This window comes from Triticum urartu, chromosome 2A (assembly GCF_056163025.1).
Source record: "Triticum urartu cultivar PI428250 chromosome 2A, HENAU_Tu73, whole genome shotgun sequence".
Classification (NCBI taxonomy): Eukaryota; Viridiplantae; Streptophyta; class Magnoliopsida; order Poales; family Poaceae; genus Triticum; species Triticum urartu.
In genome coordinates, this window is record NC_141874.1 from 15,105,336 (window position 1) to 15,124,881 (window position 19,546).

Genomic DNA, 19,546 nt, shown 5'->3' on the forward strand with positions numbered 1-19,546 from the left:
AAATGAGTAGCGCAAGAAATTAAGAATGTGCTCCTGCTACTAGGACGAACTACGGAATCCAGATGAAGGATATATGAGGAATGAGGGTAAGATAGCCCAGGACCCTATTTTTTTTAAAAAAAAAAACCCAGGACCCTTGAGGCTTCGAACTGATGCTGCCTACAGTAGTACATACAATTCATAAATTCCAGCGCGCGGTGCGGATACGTGGACTTCCAATCACCATTGCATTCCATAGGCAGCCAAACGGGCTCGAGCTGACGGGACGCTGAAGGCATCTCTCGGTGGATTGGGATGGTCTTGCGCACGAACTGGTGGTGGACGAGGAGAGCGGGGCAGGGATGTGCTGCGAGGCGTCGGCTGCGAGAAGCACAGGCGCGGCGCAAACCACCTGCGTCGCCGCCGCTGCATACTCCGATGAGTCGGGCGGGCCCCCTTTATTCGAACCTAAGAGGAGCGGGCCGGGCCAGCCCCCAACTTGACCAGGAGCAGAATGGCTACAGCTCTGCTCAAAGCAGAGTAGATGCTCTGTTCCAGAATTCTCAAAAAAGAAAAAAGATGCCCTGTTCCCGCTTCCCTCAAAAAAGAAAAATGGTCTGTTTCCACGGGGACACACAATCTGCTACTCTGTTCACGACAGTACAAGAGTTTGTGCTGGTCATCTGATTGCCAACCATCTAATCCAGCGCGATGCCAATCTTTTGTTGTTTTCAAAAATGAAAACCACATGAATTTTGTCAATGGAATCGGAACCGTGGCATGAGAAAAACATAGGACTTTATCCAATGGGTGCTAACTGCTAAGGGAATATTTTCACGATTAACCAGAATGCAATGAAGAAGATATAAAACTTGTGAAGGATTTTCACAAGGGCATGGCATGCTACATATATTGCTAAAAGGAACATGAGACAGATAGCTTGAACTCTGCCAGTAACGCAATCTATATGCCAACATGGCACTCGCATTCTGAATTTCAAGGCTCTGCTACAGGCTACACCAGCCGCAGCTTCCCATATAGCTATGAGGCAGGCAGGAGAAACAACCCAGTTACAACTTACAAGTCATATATCGAATTACACTAACTTAGATCTGACTTCCGGTCCTATTTTGATCGAACGATAATAGAATCCGGTCCTATTTTGGATCGTATGGACTGAGGAAAAAAAACTGCAGCTAAGTCCTTGACTCCTTGTGTGCCACCTCCTCCTCATCCTCCTTCCCAGCTGGCCTCCCTCAGCTTGTCACCGGCTTCTACACAGATGCCCCGCCTCTACGGCGCGCGGTGGTCTCATTGGGATGTGCTTGTGTCGTCTTCTTTCATCTGAATCATCCTCTTTGACCGTGCCAACCATGTTGTAACGGCTAACAAACTTGTATTCCCAATCTATCAACGCATCAAGCTCGAATGGACCAAGGCCGGAGACATCGCTGGTCAAATCCTGGGGTTCGAAGGACATCTTGGCTAGAGCTCTGCTGGCATCTTTGCCAGCAAATATCGCATATGGTCCACCGGGTCCATAATATGTTCTGCACAGAGCCATTAAAAGGTGTCAAATGAAAATAGAGATGCACTACTAAGAACCGCCTTCAACCAGAAACGGGAAGGAATCGGAAATGCCTGGGAACTTGAGAACACATTACTCATCAAAACGGTTCGGACAGATCAATCTTTGAATACACGAGAAGCATGCACCATGTTAGGAAGATACCTGCTCCGTGTGATGTCATAGATCTGACCCTTGATTGCCATGAGAAGGGGCTTCGTGCGGTCTGACCCATCATACTGTCGGAGCTCCTCCTCACTGAGCTCGCCCAACTGTGCAGGCCACCACACACAAATATCACAAACTTGCTGATCCACTATATTCGACCAGTCATAGTGCTCCTACGTATTCCTGGGATTCCAAATACATATAATTTTGTCTTCAAAATATGTTACTATAATTGGATTTCAACCTTCCTGTCTCCATGTCACCTATTATGTCTTACTAAAATGGAATAGAAATGACAGCACATAGTATTTCGAGGTGAATTTGTTTTCTCTTCCCATGCTCCAGAGTGTTTTTTTCTAGCAAATGATCTGAACTTATTTATTAAGAGAGAAGTGCATATTACACCCCTCAACTCTAGCTCTAGTCTAATATACACCCCCCAACTCTAATACCATCTAGTTTACACCCCCCAACTCTCAAAACCGGCCAGAATTCAACCCTCCCCTCCTCGTTGACCGGTTTTGACCCAGTTGACCAGTTTTGACCGGTTGACTGGATGAACAGTAACTAAATAAAAAACACTTTTTCAACGAGTGAACAGTAAATTCGGAGGAAAAAAGTTGGAAATAAAATTCAACAAACAATTTCGATTTTTTACTGGGTGAATAGTAAATTCAATAAATTACTATTTTTTTCAAAAAGATCTGAATTCTTTTTGCATGGACGTTTTTTAGTGCGTGATGTCCATGCCAATTTTCAGCTTGTTTGGACATTTGAGTGGTATCTTAAGAAAAAAAAATCGGCCCGAACTGTATAAGAACAGTTAACTGTTTCACAAACATCACATTTGTCTTTTTTGCTGAGAACTACTCAGATGTCCGAACAAACTAAAAATTGGAACGAACATCACGCACTCAAACATCATCCATGCAAAAATAATTCATAATTTTTTATTTTATTTTTCGGAATTACTGTTCACATGAACAAAAAAATAATTTTTTAAAAATAAAATTATTTTTTGAAATTGTATTTTTTTTCTGAATTTACTGTTCATTTGGTGAAAGAATGTGTTTAAAAAAACTAGTTACTGTTCACCCAGTCAACAGGTCAAAACTGGTCAACTGGGTCAAAACCGGTCAACAAGGAGGGGAGGGTTGAATTCTGGCCGGTTTTGAGAGTTGGGGGGGTGTAAACTAGATGGTATTGGAGTTGGGGGGTGTATATTAGACTAGGGCTAGAGTTGAGGGGTGTAATATGCACTTCTCTCATTTATTAACTACATAAGGTATATCCGGCTGAAGAAATTAAAGCAAACACAAACAACAAAAACCCATGATAAAACTGAAAAGTTACACCAAGGTTTTTCTTTTGAAATGTTGGATGAAGTGACAAACTAGACATCATTTATTCCTTCCCTGTTCACATTTTCTTTTCAGAAAAAATTACCTCATCAGAGCATGCATTGGCTATGGCTAGCTACTTAATGGTGTTTCTGCGTGGAACTAATGACTGGTTCTCTGAGGATGTAGGTAAGTTGCATACATGCTTAATGTTACTTTATTGTTTTTGCTCATGTGGCAATGAATGAATATTCTCAAAGGTATTATCCACACTGCATATTCAAAAAAAGATTATCTCATGCAGTGGCGGAGCTACAGAGAAAGAGTTGGGCGGGCCAGTCTAAAGGAGAAAAAAAATCAAATTCTGAACCATACTACTTCAATACTAGTACCGGGCATTATTCGTTATCTTGAAAACATCTGAACCGTCTCATTTTTCTTTGAAAACCACACCAATTCTTTGCTGACTAACCTTACCCATGGCCAGTTAGTATTTAGTACATAAATTACAATCTGTGAAACTTTGAAAACAATTGAATAATCCATGCTACCAAATCGATAACTGCGAATTTTAGACAAATATAGCCTTCTTTTTTGAAAGGAGTCTACAGAAAAATTGGTCTTGGGAATTTGAGATGATGCAATGAGCTACAAATAGAAGAAATAAAGGAGATTATCATGTGCACAATGCATGTGCAACGGTGCAGCTGAGCCATGGCATGGCTTGGCTGAATCGGGAACGTATGTACGCGAAGCAGTGCTGGATGTGTCTGAATCTGGTCAGCTTGTGGACTTGGCTGCAGACCTGCATTGGGCTGGGCATTCACACGCAAGCTAGCCAGAGGAAAGCCTCTCGTGAGCATCCACGCTGCTGACGCCTCACGGACGGAGTGCACTAGGCATATGTAGTTTGCTTTTTTGCTTATGGGCAGGGCGGGCCACGGCACGCTTTTACCTGCACGTAGCTCCGCCAGCGATCTCATGATTGAACCTAAAAGTACTTGCCATTGGTATAATATTTTATTTCGGGATGAACCAGATGTATGTCCAAACTCGATGATACAGAAGATAGAGAAGAGATGGAACGTTATAACACAAAGAAAACCTTATGCCATTAGTGATCATACCTGTCCTAGCCGTGGCCAGCATGTGCCTAACCGTATCATATTCTCTGTCTCGTTTATTTTATCAACAATATCCGACTATACTCGGCCTTTTATGCCGATCAGTCTCCACACACCTTAAAGCTATTTCAATGAATGTCTTCATTTTCTTCATAATATGGCTCTGAAGCATACACCGACGTTGCGAGTAACCTATCCCTCCAGTTTCTTTGCACCTGAAAAAAGAGCATAAATAATGGAAGTAATACTAGAAAAGTATTTTTTTTCTTACCTGTTCAATGAACTCCTGTGAAGACATTTCAGCACATTTGGAGTAGCCCGTAGGTCCTGTCATTAATTTTATGATAACAACACCCAAGCTGAATATGTAAAACTTGTTTGAGATAACATTCCGCTCTATGTATTCCGGTGGTAAATACCCGCTGCATGACAAATTACACATATTTATATATACAATTCTACCAATGCAAGCTCATTTCCCCGCCAAGTTGCACTAAAGGAAGAATTGAACTCACCGTGTTCCTAAAGAACTATTTGTGATTTGGGTTTGTTCTTCTCCCAACAGCCTTGACAATCCAAAATCTGCTATTTTAGGTACCATATTCTCATCCAGCAATATATTGGCTGGTTTTAAATCCAGATGAAAAATAGGAGGTTTTAGCTCTACATGAAGGTATTTCAAACCATGGCAAATCCCCTTAATTATTGAGTAGCGTGTGTGCCAATCATGGCCATTAGATTCATCTGAAGCAATAAACAAATGGCATCAACAAAATGTATATGTTATGTCCTTATACCGTACTACCTTCTAATACAAGTAGAGCACCATGCATCATACCCGAAATGCAGCTGTCAAGGCTTCCATTCTGCATAAACTCAAAGCAAAGCGCCCTCTGTGTCATTTCAGCAAGAACCATTTTCCCATTGTAGGGCAAATATTCTCGCCTAGTTTCATGGCAATAGCCAACTAATTGCACAATGTTCTTGTGATGAAGACTTGCTGGGTTGTGATACTCTTTCTCAAATTGTTCATCGTCAAGTCCAGGCATTGGATAAAGCATCTTCACCGCAATCTTTTTTCCATCTTCATACAGTCCCTATTGAAAATCTTACAATAATGTTTTAATTTTCTGTTCACCTCAAGCATTATCATATATGTAAGACGTATCAAGGAGAAATGTGCATATGTTTGGTGTGGCAGACAAGACAGTACTTCAGGATCAAGTATGGGAGGTAGTCAATTAGAGCATATCTACTTGATCCCCTAAAACTGGTTAGAGGAGTAAAAATCCAGTTTTACTCCTCTAATCAGGACCTAGCCAATCTCCTAAAACCCATAGAGGAGTATATATTTTACTCCACCTCTCAGCCAGCGAGTAAAAATACTCCATCGCTCGACCGCGGAGTAAAAATCCCCTCGCCTCTCTACCTCTTCACACCTAATCCCCCGCCGCCCACATCTCGCCGGCAGCTCCTCCACCACTCCTGCACCACACCTGTGCTTTCATGGCCGGATCCCGTGGCCACCGCTCCCCGCCGTTCGTCCACAGCGCGGATCCGCACTACCACGAGCACACCCCATCTGGCGGGCTAGCCAGCTTCCCAGACCTCCCCGCGCCACCGCCGCCACAGAGGAAGTACCATGGCATGCGACAGCGGGCATGGGGCACGTGGATGGCTGAGACCACGGATCAGCGCACCCACAAAAAACTGTGGCTCGGATCCTTCCACGCCGCTGAGCTTGTCGCCCACAAGTACAACATTTGGTCAGTCCGGCTGCAGTGCACCGAGGGCCGCCAAAATTTTGAGTGGGGTGAGATGCCGCTGCTCGATCCAGTTGAGCCGGGGGTGGTGAACGCGCGGGACGCAAGGGAGGACTAGGAGGCGATGGGAAGGCTCACGGCGGAGACCGCCGACGAGGCGTACATGGCAGAGCTCCATCACGAGTACCCCAAGCTAGTGGAGGCGGAGTGCTGCCTGTACGAGCAGCGAGCAGCCGGGTGGGCGGAGGTCATCGTCCTGCCAAGCGACAAGGAGGACAACGACGGCAAAAGAAGCGGCGTAAGTGGAGGCGGGGGAGGAGGCAGCATAAGTGGAGGCGGCAACGACGCCGGCTTCCTCAACGAATGGTGAAGAATCTTCGGCGGCGGCGACAACAACAGCACAGGCCTGACCCCATGGTCGGTCGGATCGATAAAAAGACATGGTTGACGCTCCTGCATTCAGATAGCCACTAGTTTTAGTAAGTTTTATCGATTAGTTTTAGTTAATTTAGAAGTAGACTATATTTCGGTTGATGGCAATGTGAACTATTATGGGTATGTGTTCAATTTCGGTTAAGTTTAGTTTGTTTCAATCGAGTTTGTGTTCAACATGGCCGAATTTGATATTTACTCCGCTAAATCTAGGAGATCGGCTAGAAATGGTAAAGAAAAATTAGAGTAGTAAAATTAATCCACTATGCTTTACTCGACCGGATTCTCCTCTATATTTTAGGGGATCGGTTAGAGACGCTCTTAACAAGATAAGTAGAGAAGGAAATAATGTACTAGCTCATAATCTGCACAATGTGTTGTTTAATATATACAACCCCACGTGTGCCAATTTGGAAGTTTGGCACACATATCACCTTTTTCTACATATACATGAAGGGATATATATATATACTCCCAGGAGTATGTACTCCCACCTTTTTTATATATCCGCTACCTAGTTTCCGTTGCTCGGAGAAACCATCTGTTATTTTTTCCAGTAAATGGAACGCCATACTCCTTGGAACCACACTTTCAAGGTCCATGTCTATATTTCTGCCGGTGGAAAAAGGAAAAAGGAAACTGTTGCATGAGAAAATTGCATTTACAGTGAAAACAATAATTACGAAACCATGACCATATTAATTGCTCTTACTTATCCTTCTTGATCTCAAACAAATAACAGGCCCCACTTGATTTTGCACGGATCAGATTTCTTTTCCTGAGAAATGGTCAAAACCACGGATGAAAACACAACACCAAAATATAGTACTATAGGAGAGTGTTTGCATATGTATTTCACATGAATTGCAATGAACTTTCAAATTTTTTGTGGGACTCCGGAAAAGTTCCCGAGTTCCAAACAGTGCCTAGAGATGCATAGTTTGTTATGAGCGGATGAGCCATGCCTAGCTATTATTCCACCATACAGCTAGCACGGATATGTTGATTTACAAAGAGTAATTAAGTGCAGATTAGCTAGTAGAACACAGATCTGGTATGATCAAGGATCTAGGTATGGACTTAACCACAAATTAATCAAGCGTGGTGTAAGGGAGGGAAAGCTATGGCGAACATGCTAACCTGGAGCAGGCCTGCAGCGGCGCTCGTCAACGCGCCTGGTTGATGCAGCGTGGTGTAAATGGGCAAGCAACTCGGTCCCTCTGCTATAGATGAGTGGCAGGTCCGTAAGCCAAATTATAAACTGGATTGGAGAATACCGTGTTGACCGATACAACGTTTAACTAACCCCATGTAAGCAGAAATATAATACTATTGCCGAAAAAAGGTTTCCCCCGCTTTGTATACAAAGCAACCAACCGAACATCCAACGATAAGTGCTGGGGCGGAAGCAGCACAGTCACGTCCAAAAAAAAAGAAAGAGAAAATACAAGAGAAACTAATGCCAACAATGGCGGATCGACAAAAAAACGAAGAAGCCTCGAGACCGCTGCACCCACCGGAGATCGCCCACCAAGCTCCGAGCCTCCGAAGCACCGGTACCAATCAGCACCTCCAAGAAGGGACGCGACGATGACGACGCTGCTGCCAAGGGTTTCCCCGGTACACTGTGAGGAGAGAGGAAGGGTAGCCCCGACGCCCTTCAGAAAGGTCAGGCGATACCCACAAGCGCCACCGCGTCGGTGTCGGCCAAGCCAACAAGGATTTCTCCCGACCCCAACCTCCATCTCAGGCACTTTAGAGCTCGCCACCAAACATACCCTCACCATGCGCCAACCCGGTCACGAAGCTTCCCACGCCGTCTCACCACGGCACCATGAAGCATGGTCCGCACAAAGAGGGAGCGGAGCCGGGATTAGGGCAGTAGCACCGTCGGCATGCGGGAGGGCCCACGTCCACCGTCGAAGACGGTAGCTGACCGGACGCAATAGCAGGAACATACCAGGCCCGTGACCGCACAGGCCCGGCCGGGATCTCCGAGGCCCGTAAAGTTCCCGCCTTTGTGCTGCAGCCGGCATGCCGTCGACGCCGCCGCCCCTGTCCAAGCCGCTCCCCTGCCTCCCCGCACAGAGAGCCGCCAAGTGGAAGCACCACCACCACCGCACCGCCGGCCACCACCACCAGGTCGCCGGACCGCCACCAGCCGAGCCGCACCACCACCGCACGCCCACGACGGCGAGGAACCAACGCAGCCGTCGGGGGCCCGAAGCCGGACCCCAGCCGCCGCCCACGCCGCCCGCAGCCTGCGCCGCCTGCCGGACGGATCTGGCCGCCACGGCGAGGTGCGCACCACCGCGCAGCCGGCCACGCCGCGCCATGCCCGCTAGGAGGCCGCGCGCCGCCACGCCGCGGTGCCGCGCGTCCGCACCGCGCCCGCACCTGAAGAAGCAGCCCACGCCACCCCATCGCGTCGGGGGAAGAACAGGCCCCGTCACCGCCGGCGCCGGTCGGGCTTCGCCCGGCCACGCCCCCTGGCAGCGGCGAGGGAGGAGGGAGGAGGAGGGGAGGCTCGCGGCGAGCGGATCTGGGGGCCCTCGCGGGTGGCGGCGCAGGGAGGGAAGGGTTTCTGCGAGAGCCCCGCGGGGAGGGGGCGTAGGACTAGATTGGAATGTTGATTTTAACTGGCCCAAGCCCAATATAATACTATTAGGACATACAGCTAACGCACTTGCATGGTTTTTTTAGAAAAGGAGGATGACCCCGGCCTCTGCATCTGGAAGATGCATACGGCCATTTTATTGATTATTCTCAAGGACCTTACAAAGTATTACAACAATGTGCTTGAATCCACCATCTTGGCAGCATATGCCACTACTCCTATTCAAAATGATGAAGGGGTGCTAGTTGGGCCACTACCCAAACCAATGACCTAAGCCTAACATCAAAAGCCGGAAGCCGAAACTCATTCGGAAGCCCCAGCCGAGCCACATACCGGGTCTGGGACACAATCCGGGCAGACTCACTCGTGTGTCGTCGCCGCCATCTTCCACAGGTCCGTCTTCAGATCATATTGAGGCTTCTACCTTGTTTGGCCACTCTGCCATCGACGTCACCATGACGCCGGACAGCAACCTCCCCCTGCGCGAGTCCATCTCCGTGCATCGGACGCCGAGCCTCCACAGCGCCATGCCGCCGATATCCGCCGCCATCAATATGTGAGATGAAGCACCGCTCCACCATCCCCTGGCCAGCACTTACTCCAAAACGATGCCCCCAGGAGGGAAAGCGATAAAACGCCATCATCGTCTGATCCGGAAGACCCAGATCTAGGGTTTCCCCCGGAGCATCCCGAACCTGATGACGCAGACTGCAATGACGATGCCTCAACAAGGGAACGACATCTAAGACGCCGCCATCGTCCGCCATGACCGTAGTCGGCGCGATTTTCATCGGCAATTGCTCCACCAGACGTGCGCCGCCGACGTCGCTGGTCCCTTCAACCGGAGCAAACTCCAAAACAATGCCCTAAAGAGGGACTACGACGCAAAAGCGCCGCCATCGTTCGATCCCAAAGAGATCTAGGGTTTCCCCCGGAGTTGCCCGCGCTATCAAGGACCAGACAAGGATAGAATCCCGCGGATCTGCCCAGCTGCCGATGAGTCACACCCACCACCGTGCCGACGGCAGACCAGCGATCAAGGCCCACGCATGGGCATAGATCCGGCCGCGCCGCCGTGAACCGATCCGGTCACGCTGCCGCCGTCCTTGGCGGCCGCGACGCACCAGATCGCGAGACCTCCTGCCGCGGGGAAGCGAGGTCGCCGATGCGCCGCCATCCACAGCCTACCGCGCGGCCGATCTGCCGCCGCCTCGAACCGCCGGCGTGCGCCGCGCTGTGGTGCCCCGTCGCCGCCGCACCACACCTCGGAGCAGCCACGTCCGCCCGCGAAGAACTGCTGCACGAGGAGGCAAAGGGGGCCCCGCCGCCGCCGGCGCCGGCCGGGCTTCGCCCGGTCGCGCCCTGTGGCGGCGGCGAGGGAAGGGACGGGAGACGGGAAGCCTGCCGGCGGGGATTTGGGGGCGCCTCCCGGTCGCCTCGCGGGGGCGACTCGGGAGGGCAGTTTTCTCGGGAGGGCACTTGCATGGTGACCATGTTACTGTTCTGTTTTCCGGGTAGAAAAAAAGAAAAAAATAAACTGCTGCACGAGAGATAGTTCATGTTCATATTTACAGGTACAATAAGCATTAGAAATTTATGGCAAATTTAAGTGCTCCTCTCCCTGTTGATCTTTATGGGCTCTACCAGTACACAAGGGGGCTTGCGAAAATGAGATTCATGCACAACAGCAAAATACATATAAAGATGAATAGTTTGTGATGGACCATTTTTTCCTCCTACTATAGTCACATACATCAGATATGTGGCTACTTCCATACCTAATAAATGCAGATTTGCAGTAAAACGCAAATGTATGAAGATCAAATGGGCATGCATTTAACCGACAGGTTGTTAAAATAGCAGTAGAAGGAAAGCAATGTCGAAGGCACAAACCTTGCAAAAAAAAGGCCTGCAACGAGAGCGGTAGGCGCTTGTGAAACTGGAAGGAAAATGACCAGCTAGCTCGGTCTTCATTTAAAGATGGAACACGTCAACACGATCACATCCCATCATGCAAACAGATTAAATTACACAGTTGCATCCAAAACAGTCTACTTACCAGGAAGCCAAGTTGGGAGCAGGTGGCAACCGAATCATTGTATATGCCAAGTCTCTGGTCCTCGAGGAAACCATTTGTAATTTCTTAAAGAAATGCAATGGCAGAGACCTTGGTGTCACACTTGCATGACATGTTAACATTTTGGAGCTAGCATAAGCATTAGAAATTTTTATGGCCAGTTTAACTGCTCTTCACCTTGTTGAACTCTACCAACAGACCCATTCATCACTATATAAAAGGAGAGTAACAGCGATGTTGTTCGGCAATGCCGCGTAGTTTGACAAATTGGTTGATCATTGCAAGTAGGAGCCTAAGGTGGACCAGCACCGGTAGTTGAGATGCATAGTTGCATATGACAGGACGCAACCCCATTTAAATTAAACAGCTGGCCGAAACAAGGCTTAATTATACAGGGGCACACAAGGTGGTCATTACACAATTTGCATCCTCGAGATCAAGGTGAGCGGTAGGAATCCAATGTGCAGTTTGCATATTCAAATGAGCAGTAAGAAATTAGGAATACGACAGCAAATTAAGCTTCTTGGACAAATTAGTACGTACTAATTTGGAGATGAAAAAAAATGCTATAGACCAATTTCTGCACAACAGACAAACGATTTGACTTCCAGCTCCGGGGGCTCAGCACACGAAATGCGTCGACGCGGCCGTCCTTGCCGAGATGCTGTGGCTCCTGGGGCGTGTTTGGTTGCGTGTATGAGGTCCAATCAGGCATGCGCGGGAAGAAAACGGGCTGTTTGGTTAGCTGCATACACTATTGGGCCTACATAGCATGCAACTTAAAGCACCTCTGGGCTTGGCTCGCTGGAAACGCTCAGATCCGCAGTTTCTTGCGAGTCAGACTGACTCGAGTGCAAGAGAGCGGGCCCTTGTACGAGTGGGGACCGGAGGGATGCGAGGTGATTACGTCTTCTTCAACCTCCACTAAGCTTCTCTCTAATCTCCTCTCTTCCTTATCCCTCTGATCTACACAACGGTGCTTTGATTCGAGGTAAGCTCTACACGAAAAAGATGCACCTCGATGCTACGGTTCCATTCAGGCGATCGGTTCGTAGTTTCATCGGCCAGAACTTCTTTATTTTGTGTTCCCGTTTGAAACTATTTTGTACGAATTTTGTCAGATTGGTCGCCTACGATTGATCGTTTAAAATTTCCTTTGACCAGCAGCTTAATCTCGCAGTTCCGCAACATTCGTGTTGTAAGTTTTTGGTTTCGACGATCGTAGCTTCATCTCTCCTTGAACAACAGCCTAGTGTACTCACGCCGCCATGTCGAACTCCTCTGTCCTCTTCTTAGAGCCCTCCAATTCGTCCCTCTCGACGCCGACGTCCTCCCCTTGATCTCCTTGCCCGCGTCCTACTACACTAGAGTCGTTTCCGGCGTCGCTCATCTCGGCCTACTCTCTGTCGTCCTCCTGCTGCACTGACGCTGCAATGACGCGCACACTACTTTCTTGTGTCCTCTGCCTCCGTGCACACTGCAGTTCGCCGCGCCACCGACGGGGTCGATCATCTTGACCTCTCGGCCTCCTCTCTCTCGTCCCACTACACTGGAGTCGTTTCCGGCGTCGATCATCTCGGCCTTCTCTCTCGTCCTACTGCACGGATGATACCATGGCGCGAGCACTTCATTCTCCTCCTCTGTCCGTTGTCTTTGCGCGAGCACCGCAACTAGATCGCCGACGGTCATGTCAGACACAGCGCCACGGCCACTATCCACCGCAGTCGCCATGGTCCGGCGCACACTGCACTTCTTCTCCCCCTTCCTCCGCTAGCTCTTAACCCTGTGTGCTAAGTGTAAGTGCTAACTCTTAATTAAACCCCATGCGGTCAACCAAACAACGTGTAGTTGTATGCGCCGAGACAATGCAGGCAACCAAACAACGTGCCAAAGTTGATCTCTAATGCAGGAAGTCCATATATAGGCAACCAAACAACTTGCAGATGTCACATATGAAACTGTTTTTCCAGAGTCAGACTGAGTGGAGAATGATATGCAACGCAAATACTGTAGCCGGCGGCAACCAAACACGCCCTTGAAGAATGGGGCAAGGACTGCGTCGTGTTCGCTGCCGGGAAGAAGCATGAGGCAGCAGGCTCGCGCGACCCACCTGCATTCTGGCCGCGTGACGCGTAAAATGCCCAGGCCGATATGTTCATCTGCCCATCTCTGTGGCCAGATTCCTCTGCATCCTGAGATGAATCTAATATGTGGAGTAAACAAAAACAGAAAAAGTACCGTAAAATAAGAGATTACCTGCAGAATAAAGAAAACTCTAAGAGCTTATTGGAGTCAAGTCAACTTGGTTTGTTCTTTACCCGCAAAAAAAAAAAACTTGGTTTGTTCTTTCAGTTTTGCTAAAACTCATTTAGATGAAATTTAATTTAGTCTTATTCATCTTTTATAGCTATTAAATGTGATGCTATAAGATACGTGTATGCTGACGTGGGTTGTATCCATTCTTATTTTTCAGGTGAATGAGACCAAATTACGTCTTATCTAGATGAGTTTCAGGTACTCCCTTGTTCTTTTCTGTCTCTGCAACCAGCAACGCGTTTAGCTGCAGACACGCTCCATTAAAAGGTTGCTAGCTGCTGCTGGTGCTGGGCGGGTGGGATCCTCCTTGTCATCTTCGCCGCCGAGAGGAGAGGAGCTGCTCCATCGTCGCCTTCCATTCACTCCTTCTTCTCCAGGTCAGGCCAGTGCTCCTCCTACGCCATCTTTGCTTAGTACTGTAGGTTTCTTTCTCTGTCAGGCAAATCACGGGGTGTATTCGCTTCGCGATATATCGATCGGTCTCTCGCTGGATTTCTTCACAAAAGCGTCGGCTCCCTCTCTCTTTTCCTGCCTCTTTCTCGGTCCCAAATCCCGTAGGCATCTTGAATCGCGGTAGATCCATATCGGCCTCCGTTGACCGCGCAACAACAGGCAGCACGGAGAGGTTGAGGGACGCATGGATGGCTGCAAAGATGTGGCAGGCCTGAGCTGCGCCGATTTGGATCAAGATCTCGAATCGCGGTAGATCAAATCGCTTTCCACCGTTTGATCTTGATCCAAAGGTTCAGCAGCCATCTTCTTCCTCTCCTTCTTCTTCCCCAGCAACATACCTCTGTTTATTTTTCCTCTGGCAGACGCCTCTGACCCTTCCTCTCCACATGCCTCGCCTCCGGCCGGCGAGGTCCTGTCCGAGCCCTCGCCAGTGGCGCCCTGGCCGGCTGCGACGTCTTCATCTCATCCTCGCGCTCTGTCCAAACCGAGCAGCAACCATATCTGAAAGACCCCCTACCCACACTGGTCAACGTGCTGCCACGCCTCCATCGGTGACGCCGCCTCCAGTCGCGTTGTCCGCATATACGGCACGGTCTCACCCTCGGGGATTCTTGTGGAAATTGACTGACGCCGAAACTATATGAGTGCGATGACGTAGTTTCAATCCTTCCTGTTTATTTCTAGGTGCCGCAGCAGTTGTTGATCCCATTATAATTTTGGTTTCTCACGAAGAAGACGAAGAAGATCGTCCAGTAAGCCTGCTGGGTGTGAGATAGCCGCAGCATGGATTTTAAGCTCCATGATATCGAAACTATCACCAACAACTTTGCCGAGGCTCAGAAAGTCGGCAGTGGTGGACACGGAGATGTTTACAGGGTATGATCGACTAATTCTATACCATCTTCCATTTGTGCTTCTCACATTTAAAATCAAGATCTGTACCATGACAAGTTGTCGATTTTATCAGGCCACTCATAAAGGAGAGGAAATTGCCGTGAAGAAGCTCCATCAATTTCAGGGACTCGATGATGAAGAATTCGACAGCGAATGCCGTAACCTTCGTGAGGTACGGCACCAAAATATTGTGCGGCTAATTGGTTACTGCTACGAATCTGAGCACACATGCGTGGTGGACCGCGATGGGGGGGTTTATTTGGAACAAAGGATGGAGCGAGTCCTCTGTTTCGAATATATGCACGGCGGAAGCCTCGATAAATACATTCAAGGTAACATATAGTATTAGTGTGCATATAGGTATCTTATATGCAGTGGGAGTTCAACTCATTTGCGGTTGTTTCATCTAGATACCACTCAAATAATCAATGGAAGTTTCCCTTGTCTTGAAATATATCTGGTCCACGATTGCCTACATATTAGTTTGCTTATCAAGATGAATGATTCGATAGCTTATTTTATACACATCTTTTGCTACTAATCGCAGATGAAGCTTGCGGGCTTGAGTGGCTGACATGTTACAAGATTATTAAAGGGACTTGTGCGGGAATAAATTACCTTCACAGCTCGAAGGGAAAACCTATTTTCCATCTGAACTTAAAGCCTGGTTGTTGACACCAGATTTTGGCATGATCACGAATCCAGATTCATATGCAAAAGTTAGAGGCAACACTTCGCGGGCCGGTCCTGAGTGAGAAAGTATTCGGCCTTTGTCGGCTGAATGAGACCTTGCCGGGGTAAAACCTTGCCGCCGTGAACAGTAACCTTGCCGGGGAAAGCTTTGCCGCCGTGAACAGTAACCTTGCCGGGGGAGAGCTTGCCGCCGTGAACAGTGCCGGGGAAAGCTTGCCGCCGTGAACAGTAACCTTGCCGGGGAAAGCTTGCCGCCGTGAACAGTAACCTTGCCGGGGGAGAGCTTGCCGCCGTGAACAGTAACCTTGCCGGGGAAAGCTTGTCGCCGTGAACAGTAACCTTTCCGGGAAAGCTCGCTGCCGTGAACAGTAGAAACTGTCGGGGCCAATCCGACCAGATGCTGAAGATGGGCTCAAATCCACAGCCCACGCAAGGAGCAAGACAGAAGATTGGACCAGATTCGGGCTGAATCCGAGTGGGACCAGAGCTAGGATTCTAGGACGTGAATTGATGTAATTTTCTTGTAAGGAAAGCCTAGATAAATCCTTTACTTGTATGGGAAGTCCAGTCGCCTCTTATATATGTTGGGGGTGACGGCCGATTGAACAACACACAATCGAACAAATCTATCTACATCTTTTACCTTTACTTTTCCTTCTCCCTTGTTCTTCTTCTTCCTCGTTCTTCGTTCGTTCTTCGTGTTGAAGGGCAGCGATCCTCGAGGCTCTAGGGGCGGGCGAACCGACCTAGGGCAGCCCATAGCCGCCGCACGTCCAGACGGGGTCCCTCCCGGGCGTGTGGGGTTTCGGGTCCTCAAAAGCGCCCGCCGGATTGTCTTGCGTACCGCGCTTCCGGCAGGTCTCCTTCGACGTGAGCTGCGGTGCATCACCCCCGGCGTCGAGGGTACACAGTGACGTGTTCGTGTGCGAACACACTTTTTGGCGACTCCGCTGGGGGCGAAGCTTTGAACGGTCTCCGGCCCGTTCTTACTACGAAGAGATGGTCATCTAGGGTTTGCAGTCTACAAAGGTAATATGAATACCCAATTCACATATGTAGATGCAAATAATGCGTATGTTGTTGCTAGATCATCTAATGAGCATAATGTATCGGCTAGCCCTATATTTATCAATCATGCATCTAATTATGTGCAAGGGCCGATGCAACAAAATATCCATGATTCTACTTCATATAATTTTAGCAACATGCAACATATGTACCCCAACCCTCATGCATCGGCAACCCCACAAATCCATATGCCGATGAACAACATGATGGGTTCGGTTAATCGATTTGAAACACCTGATGTTAAAATTTCCAATAGCATAGAAGAAAGTGTTTCACCTTTTTATTCATCGGCAACTAATTTGCAGTATGTGAATCCAAACGTGCCGGTGGATAGGGGAATTGGCCATGTTGCTACTAGTTATTTGGCCAATTACCCTCAAACATCATATGCTACACCTAATGCTACTAATTTTTTGGCACCATACGCAACTGTTGATGTCCATAATTCGGCTACGCACCTTCATGGTCATGGCCGAATAAGTGAAACTTCTGCAGGAGCACAAATGCCTTCACCTACTACCGTGGCATATCATGTACCCCCTACACAATTACAGAATTTCGGCAACATCTCATTGCCGAAAGAGTCTAAAAGCATCGGGGGGCAACCATATCCAGACTGGGTGGTTGAGAACAAGCTTACATTCTCTTGGGATTTGTGCAACTCCATTCGACAGGAACTAATAGAAGGCGGGAAGCCTCATGATTTTGCTGCAGTAAAAGCTATAGTTGTGCAAATGATACGGTCGCCCAGTGGTGTACCATCTAGTGTACCCCCTAAACAATTGCAAAGTTTCGACACCTCATTGCCGGAAAAGTCTGAAAGTATTGGGGGGCAATCTCATGAGGAGTGGATGGAAATTGAGATGAAAAAGTTTAAAGCTTGCCAAGCTGAGATGTGGGCTAAAATTAGACGAGAGCGAGAAGCCTTGCAAATTCAAAAAGATAAAGTTGTTGATTCAGGCAACAAAGAAAATTCGGTTATTAGAAAAGCCGAATCAAGTAGTATATATTCTGAGACCATCAAATCCAAAGAGGCAAGCATTATTGAGAAAGGGCATGGAAAGCATATCAAAACAACCATACTTGATTTTTCCGAAGTCAATGGAACCTACTTCCTGCCCTATGAGTTTCGTGCCGTAGAAATTGACAAGCCTCAAGGACAAGAACAAGTAGCTGAACAAAGTTCGGCTGACATGGATCTTCAAAGCAATGATGCACGGAATCAAGAAAAAGATGATGACAAGGTGTTGGGGAGCCATCCAAAGACGGAGCAAGATGTTCTTCAAGTGGCACCACCATCATACTCTCCCAACATATTTGAAGAGGTATGCATACAGAGTAATTTGCCTATTTTCAGATTTGGTCGCAACTTCATTATTGATGCATCTATAAGAAATATTCTCATAAGTAATTTTGAAAGACCAATGATGAAGGGTAATTTACTTGTTAGCAATAAAATTGTTACAAAGCATATCGGTCAATACATTGTACCATTCGAAGAGACCGATAGTGACTTATTATTGAAGCCAAAGCTTATCCCATTGCTTTATTCAGAGTTCATATCTAATTGGGTAGCTTTGCTTGCTTCATACTTGGCTTACGCATGGTCTCAATTGAGACATGTGTGTTTTAACTATTTTTGTTTCAGAAATATAAAGCCAAGGTTAAATTATTTTGAGAAATCCGATGCTAGTATTATATCTTATCCAAAGACATCGGAGATAGAGTGCAAAACACAATGTATAGCCGAATGGGAAGATTCTAAATCTGAACCATTCATTTGCTTACCTCCAAAGCCGTTCGCACACCAAGATCGGCTAGAAAACAAAATGTATACCTTTGATTCAAACATGTGTGATCAAATCTTCGATTTATTGTTAAAAAATAATTACATTAGAATTCTTGATCACCATGTCAAACCATCTATCCAAGGACGAATTTATTGTAAGTTGCATGATTCATTCAAGCATAGTATTGAGGATTGCAGCATGTTTCGTCAAATAGTTAAATCGGCCATTGATAAAGGACGATTGAAATTTGTTGAGACACCAAAAGATGATTATTCTATTCCAATTGGTCCCGATGGTAAAAGGTTTTTGCATCGGCTGCTTCAAGCCGATTCATTTAAAGAGAAGGTAAGAACTACAGGTGATGGGGTCGACCTTTCAAGTAATCAAGTTGTTGAAGAACATAATGAACATAATCTTGAGGGCGAGAATTCCATCGAAGCTACAATGGAGACGCCAAGGACTGGGGGGCAGCAAGCAAATCCAACGATCGATGAAAGCAAACCAAAAGAAAACAAAGGCCGAAATAAGCGCAAGTGTAAAAGATCAAAAATCACCTTCGCTGAACTATTGGAGAAATATCAAAAGAAGAGTGAAGAGAAGAATGGTTATCGGCCCAATCATGCAAAGAAACCAAGATCACCCCCAAGGCGCAAATATGAGGATCGGTATTGGCAAAGTGAGAGTCTCAATGCAACATATTCATATCCTTATTTTGGGCCGCCAATGCCAATGCTGTGGATGCCTCCCTATGCTCATGTAGATCCATATTCATCATGGGACAGGTATGATACAAGGGAACATTCTCCATCTTATTTTAGACCATCTCACCAATATTATGCGGCTCCGAGAAGATCAACATTTGAACAGTCACATGTTAAAGACTGTTTCAATTATAAGGAATCGGTCCGGACACCATGGATGAAAAAAGAGGTGGTCAAGCAAGTCTACCGCGTGAAAAGAGATGGTCGTAAGTGTGCTACTTCAGATTTGATCTCAAATAATAAAGAGCCAATTAACATGTTGACATTGGCTACTAAAGGCAATGAGACGAAGCAACCTATTATCAAGAGTCAAAGTGCCAAATCTGAAGAAAATAAGTTGACAGTGCACAAGGTAAAACAAGAATTGCCATTGCTTCAAACAAAATCACAGCCGGGATGCCCACTCGGCTTATCGTGTTGGCGAAAGAAGGAACTACAAAAACTTAGTGCACATGAACTTGAAGAAAGGAACATGGCATGGGTTCCCAAAGGAAGTGCTCAAAA

The 19,546-nt window shown here is 47.4% G+C and overlaps 2 protein-coding genes across 4 annotated transcripts; one reads left to right on the forward strand and one right to left on the reverse strand.

The window, feature by feature from the left end:
- Window positions 1–800: 800 nt before the first annotated feature.
- On the reverse strand, window positions 801–7,628 carry LOC125535071 (cysteine-rich receptor-like protein kinase 26). 2 transcript variants are annotated; one of them, XM_048698128.1, is made up of 9 exons: window positions 7,514–7,628; window positions 7,086–7,151; window positions 6,868–6,985; window positions 5,017–5,275; window positions 4,694–4,922; window positions 4,450–4,600; window positions 4,182–4,393; window positions 1,712–1,818; window positions 801–1,529 (listed from the first exon to the last, which is right to left on the reverse strand). In XM_048698128.1, the coding sequence occupies exons 3-7, from the start codon at window positions 6,973–6,975 to the stop codon at window positions 4,307–4,309; spliced, it is 834 nt and encodes a 277-aa protein (XP_048554085.1). In that variant the 5' UTR covers window positions 6,976–6,985; window positions 7,086–7,151; window positions 7,514–7,628; the 3' UTR covers window positions 801–1,529; window positions 1,712–1,818; window positions 4,182–4,306. The 2 variants fall into 2 exon arrangements, with proteins under 2 accessions (XP_048554085.1, XP_048554084.1); XM_048698127.1 differs by having other exon boundaries at window positions 1,712–1,897.
- A 5,979-nt stretch (window positions 7,629–13,607) lies between these two features.
- LOC125535074 (putative cysteine-rich receptor-like protein kinase 16) lies at window positions 13,608–16,071 on the forward strand. 2 transcript variants are annotated; one of them, XM_048698130.2, is made up of 4 exons: window positions 13,608–13,760; window positions 14,521–14,712; window positions 14,804–15,062; window positions 15,278–16,071. In XM_048698130.2, the coding sequence occupies exons 2-4, from the start codon at window positions 14,620–14,622 to the stop codon at window positions 15,403–15,405; spliced, it is 480 nt and encodes a 159-aa protein (XP_048554087.1). In that variant the 5' UTR covers window positions 13,608–13,760; window positions 14,521–14,619; the 3' UTR covers window positions 15,406–16,071. The 2 variants fall into 2 exon arrangements, with proteins under 2 accessions (XP_048554087.1, XP_087398858.1); XM_087542732.1 differs by having other exon boundaries at window positions 13,614–13,760; window positions 14,572–14,712.
- Window positions 16,072–19,546: the final 3,475 nt, after the last annotated feature.

Coding starts and splice junctions, on each gene's coding strand:
- LOC125535071 (XM_048698128.1), bottom strand. CDS start 6,975: ATGGACCTTGAAAGTGTGGTTCCAAGGAGTATGGCGTTCCATTTACTG. Junction 5,276..6,867: donor GTAGCGGATATATAAAAAAG/GTGGGAGTACAT, acceptor GATTTTCAATAG/GGACTGTATGAAGATGGAAA. Junction 4,394..4,449: donor CACAGGAGTTCATTGAACAG/GTAAGAAAAAAA, acceptor CTCTTTTTTCAG/GTGCAAAGAAACTGGAGGGA.
- LOC125535074 (XM_048698130.2), top strand. CDS start 14,620: ATGGATTTTAAGCTCCATGATATCGAAACTATCACCAACAACTTTGCC. Junction 14,713..14,803: donor GACACGGAGATGTTTACAGG/GTATGATCGACT, acceptor CGATTTTATCAG/GCCACTCATAAAGGAGAGGA. Junction 15,063..15,277: donor CCTCGATAAATACATTCAAG/GTAACATATAGT, acceptor TACTAATCGCAG/ATGAAGCTTGCGGGCTTGAG.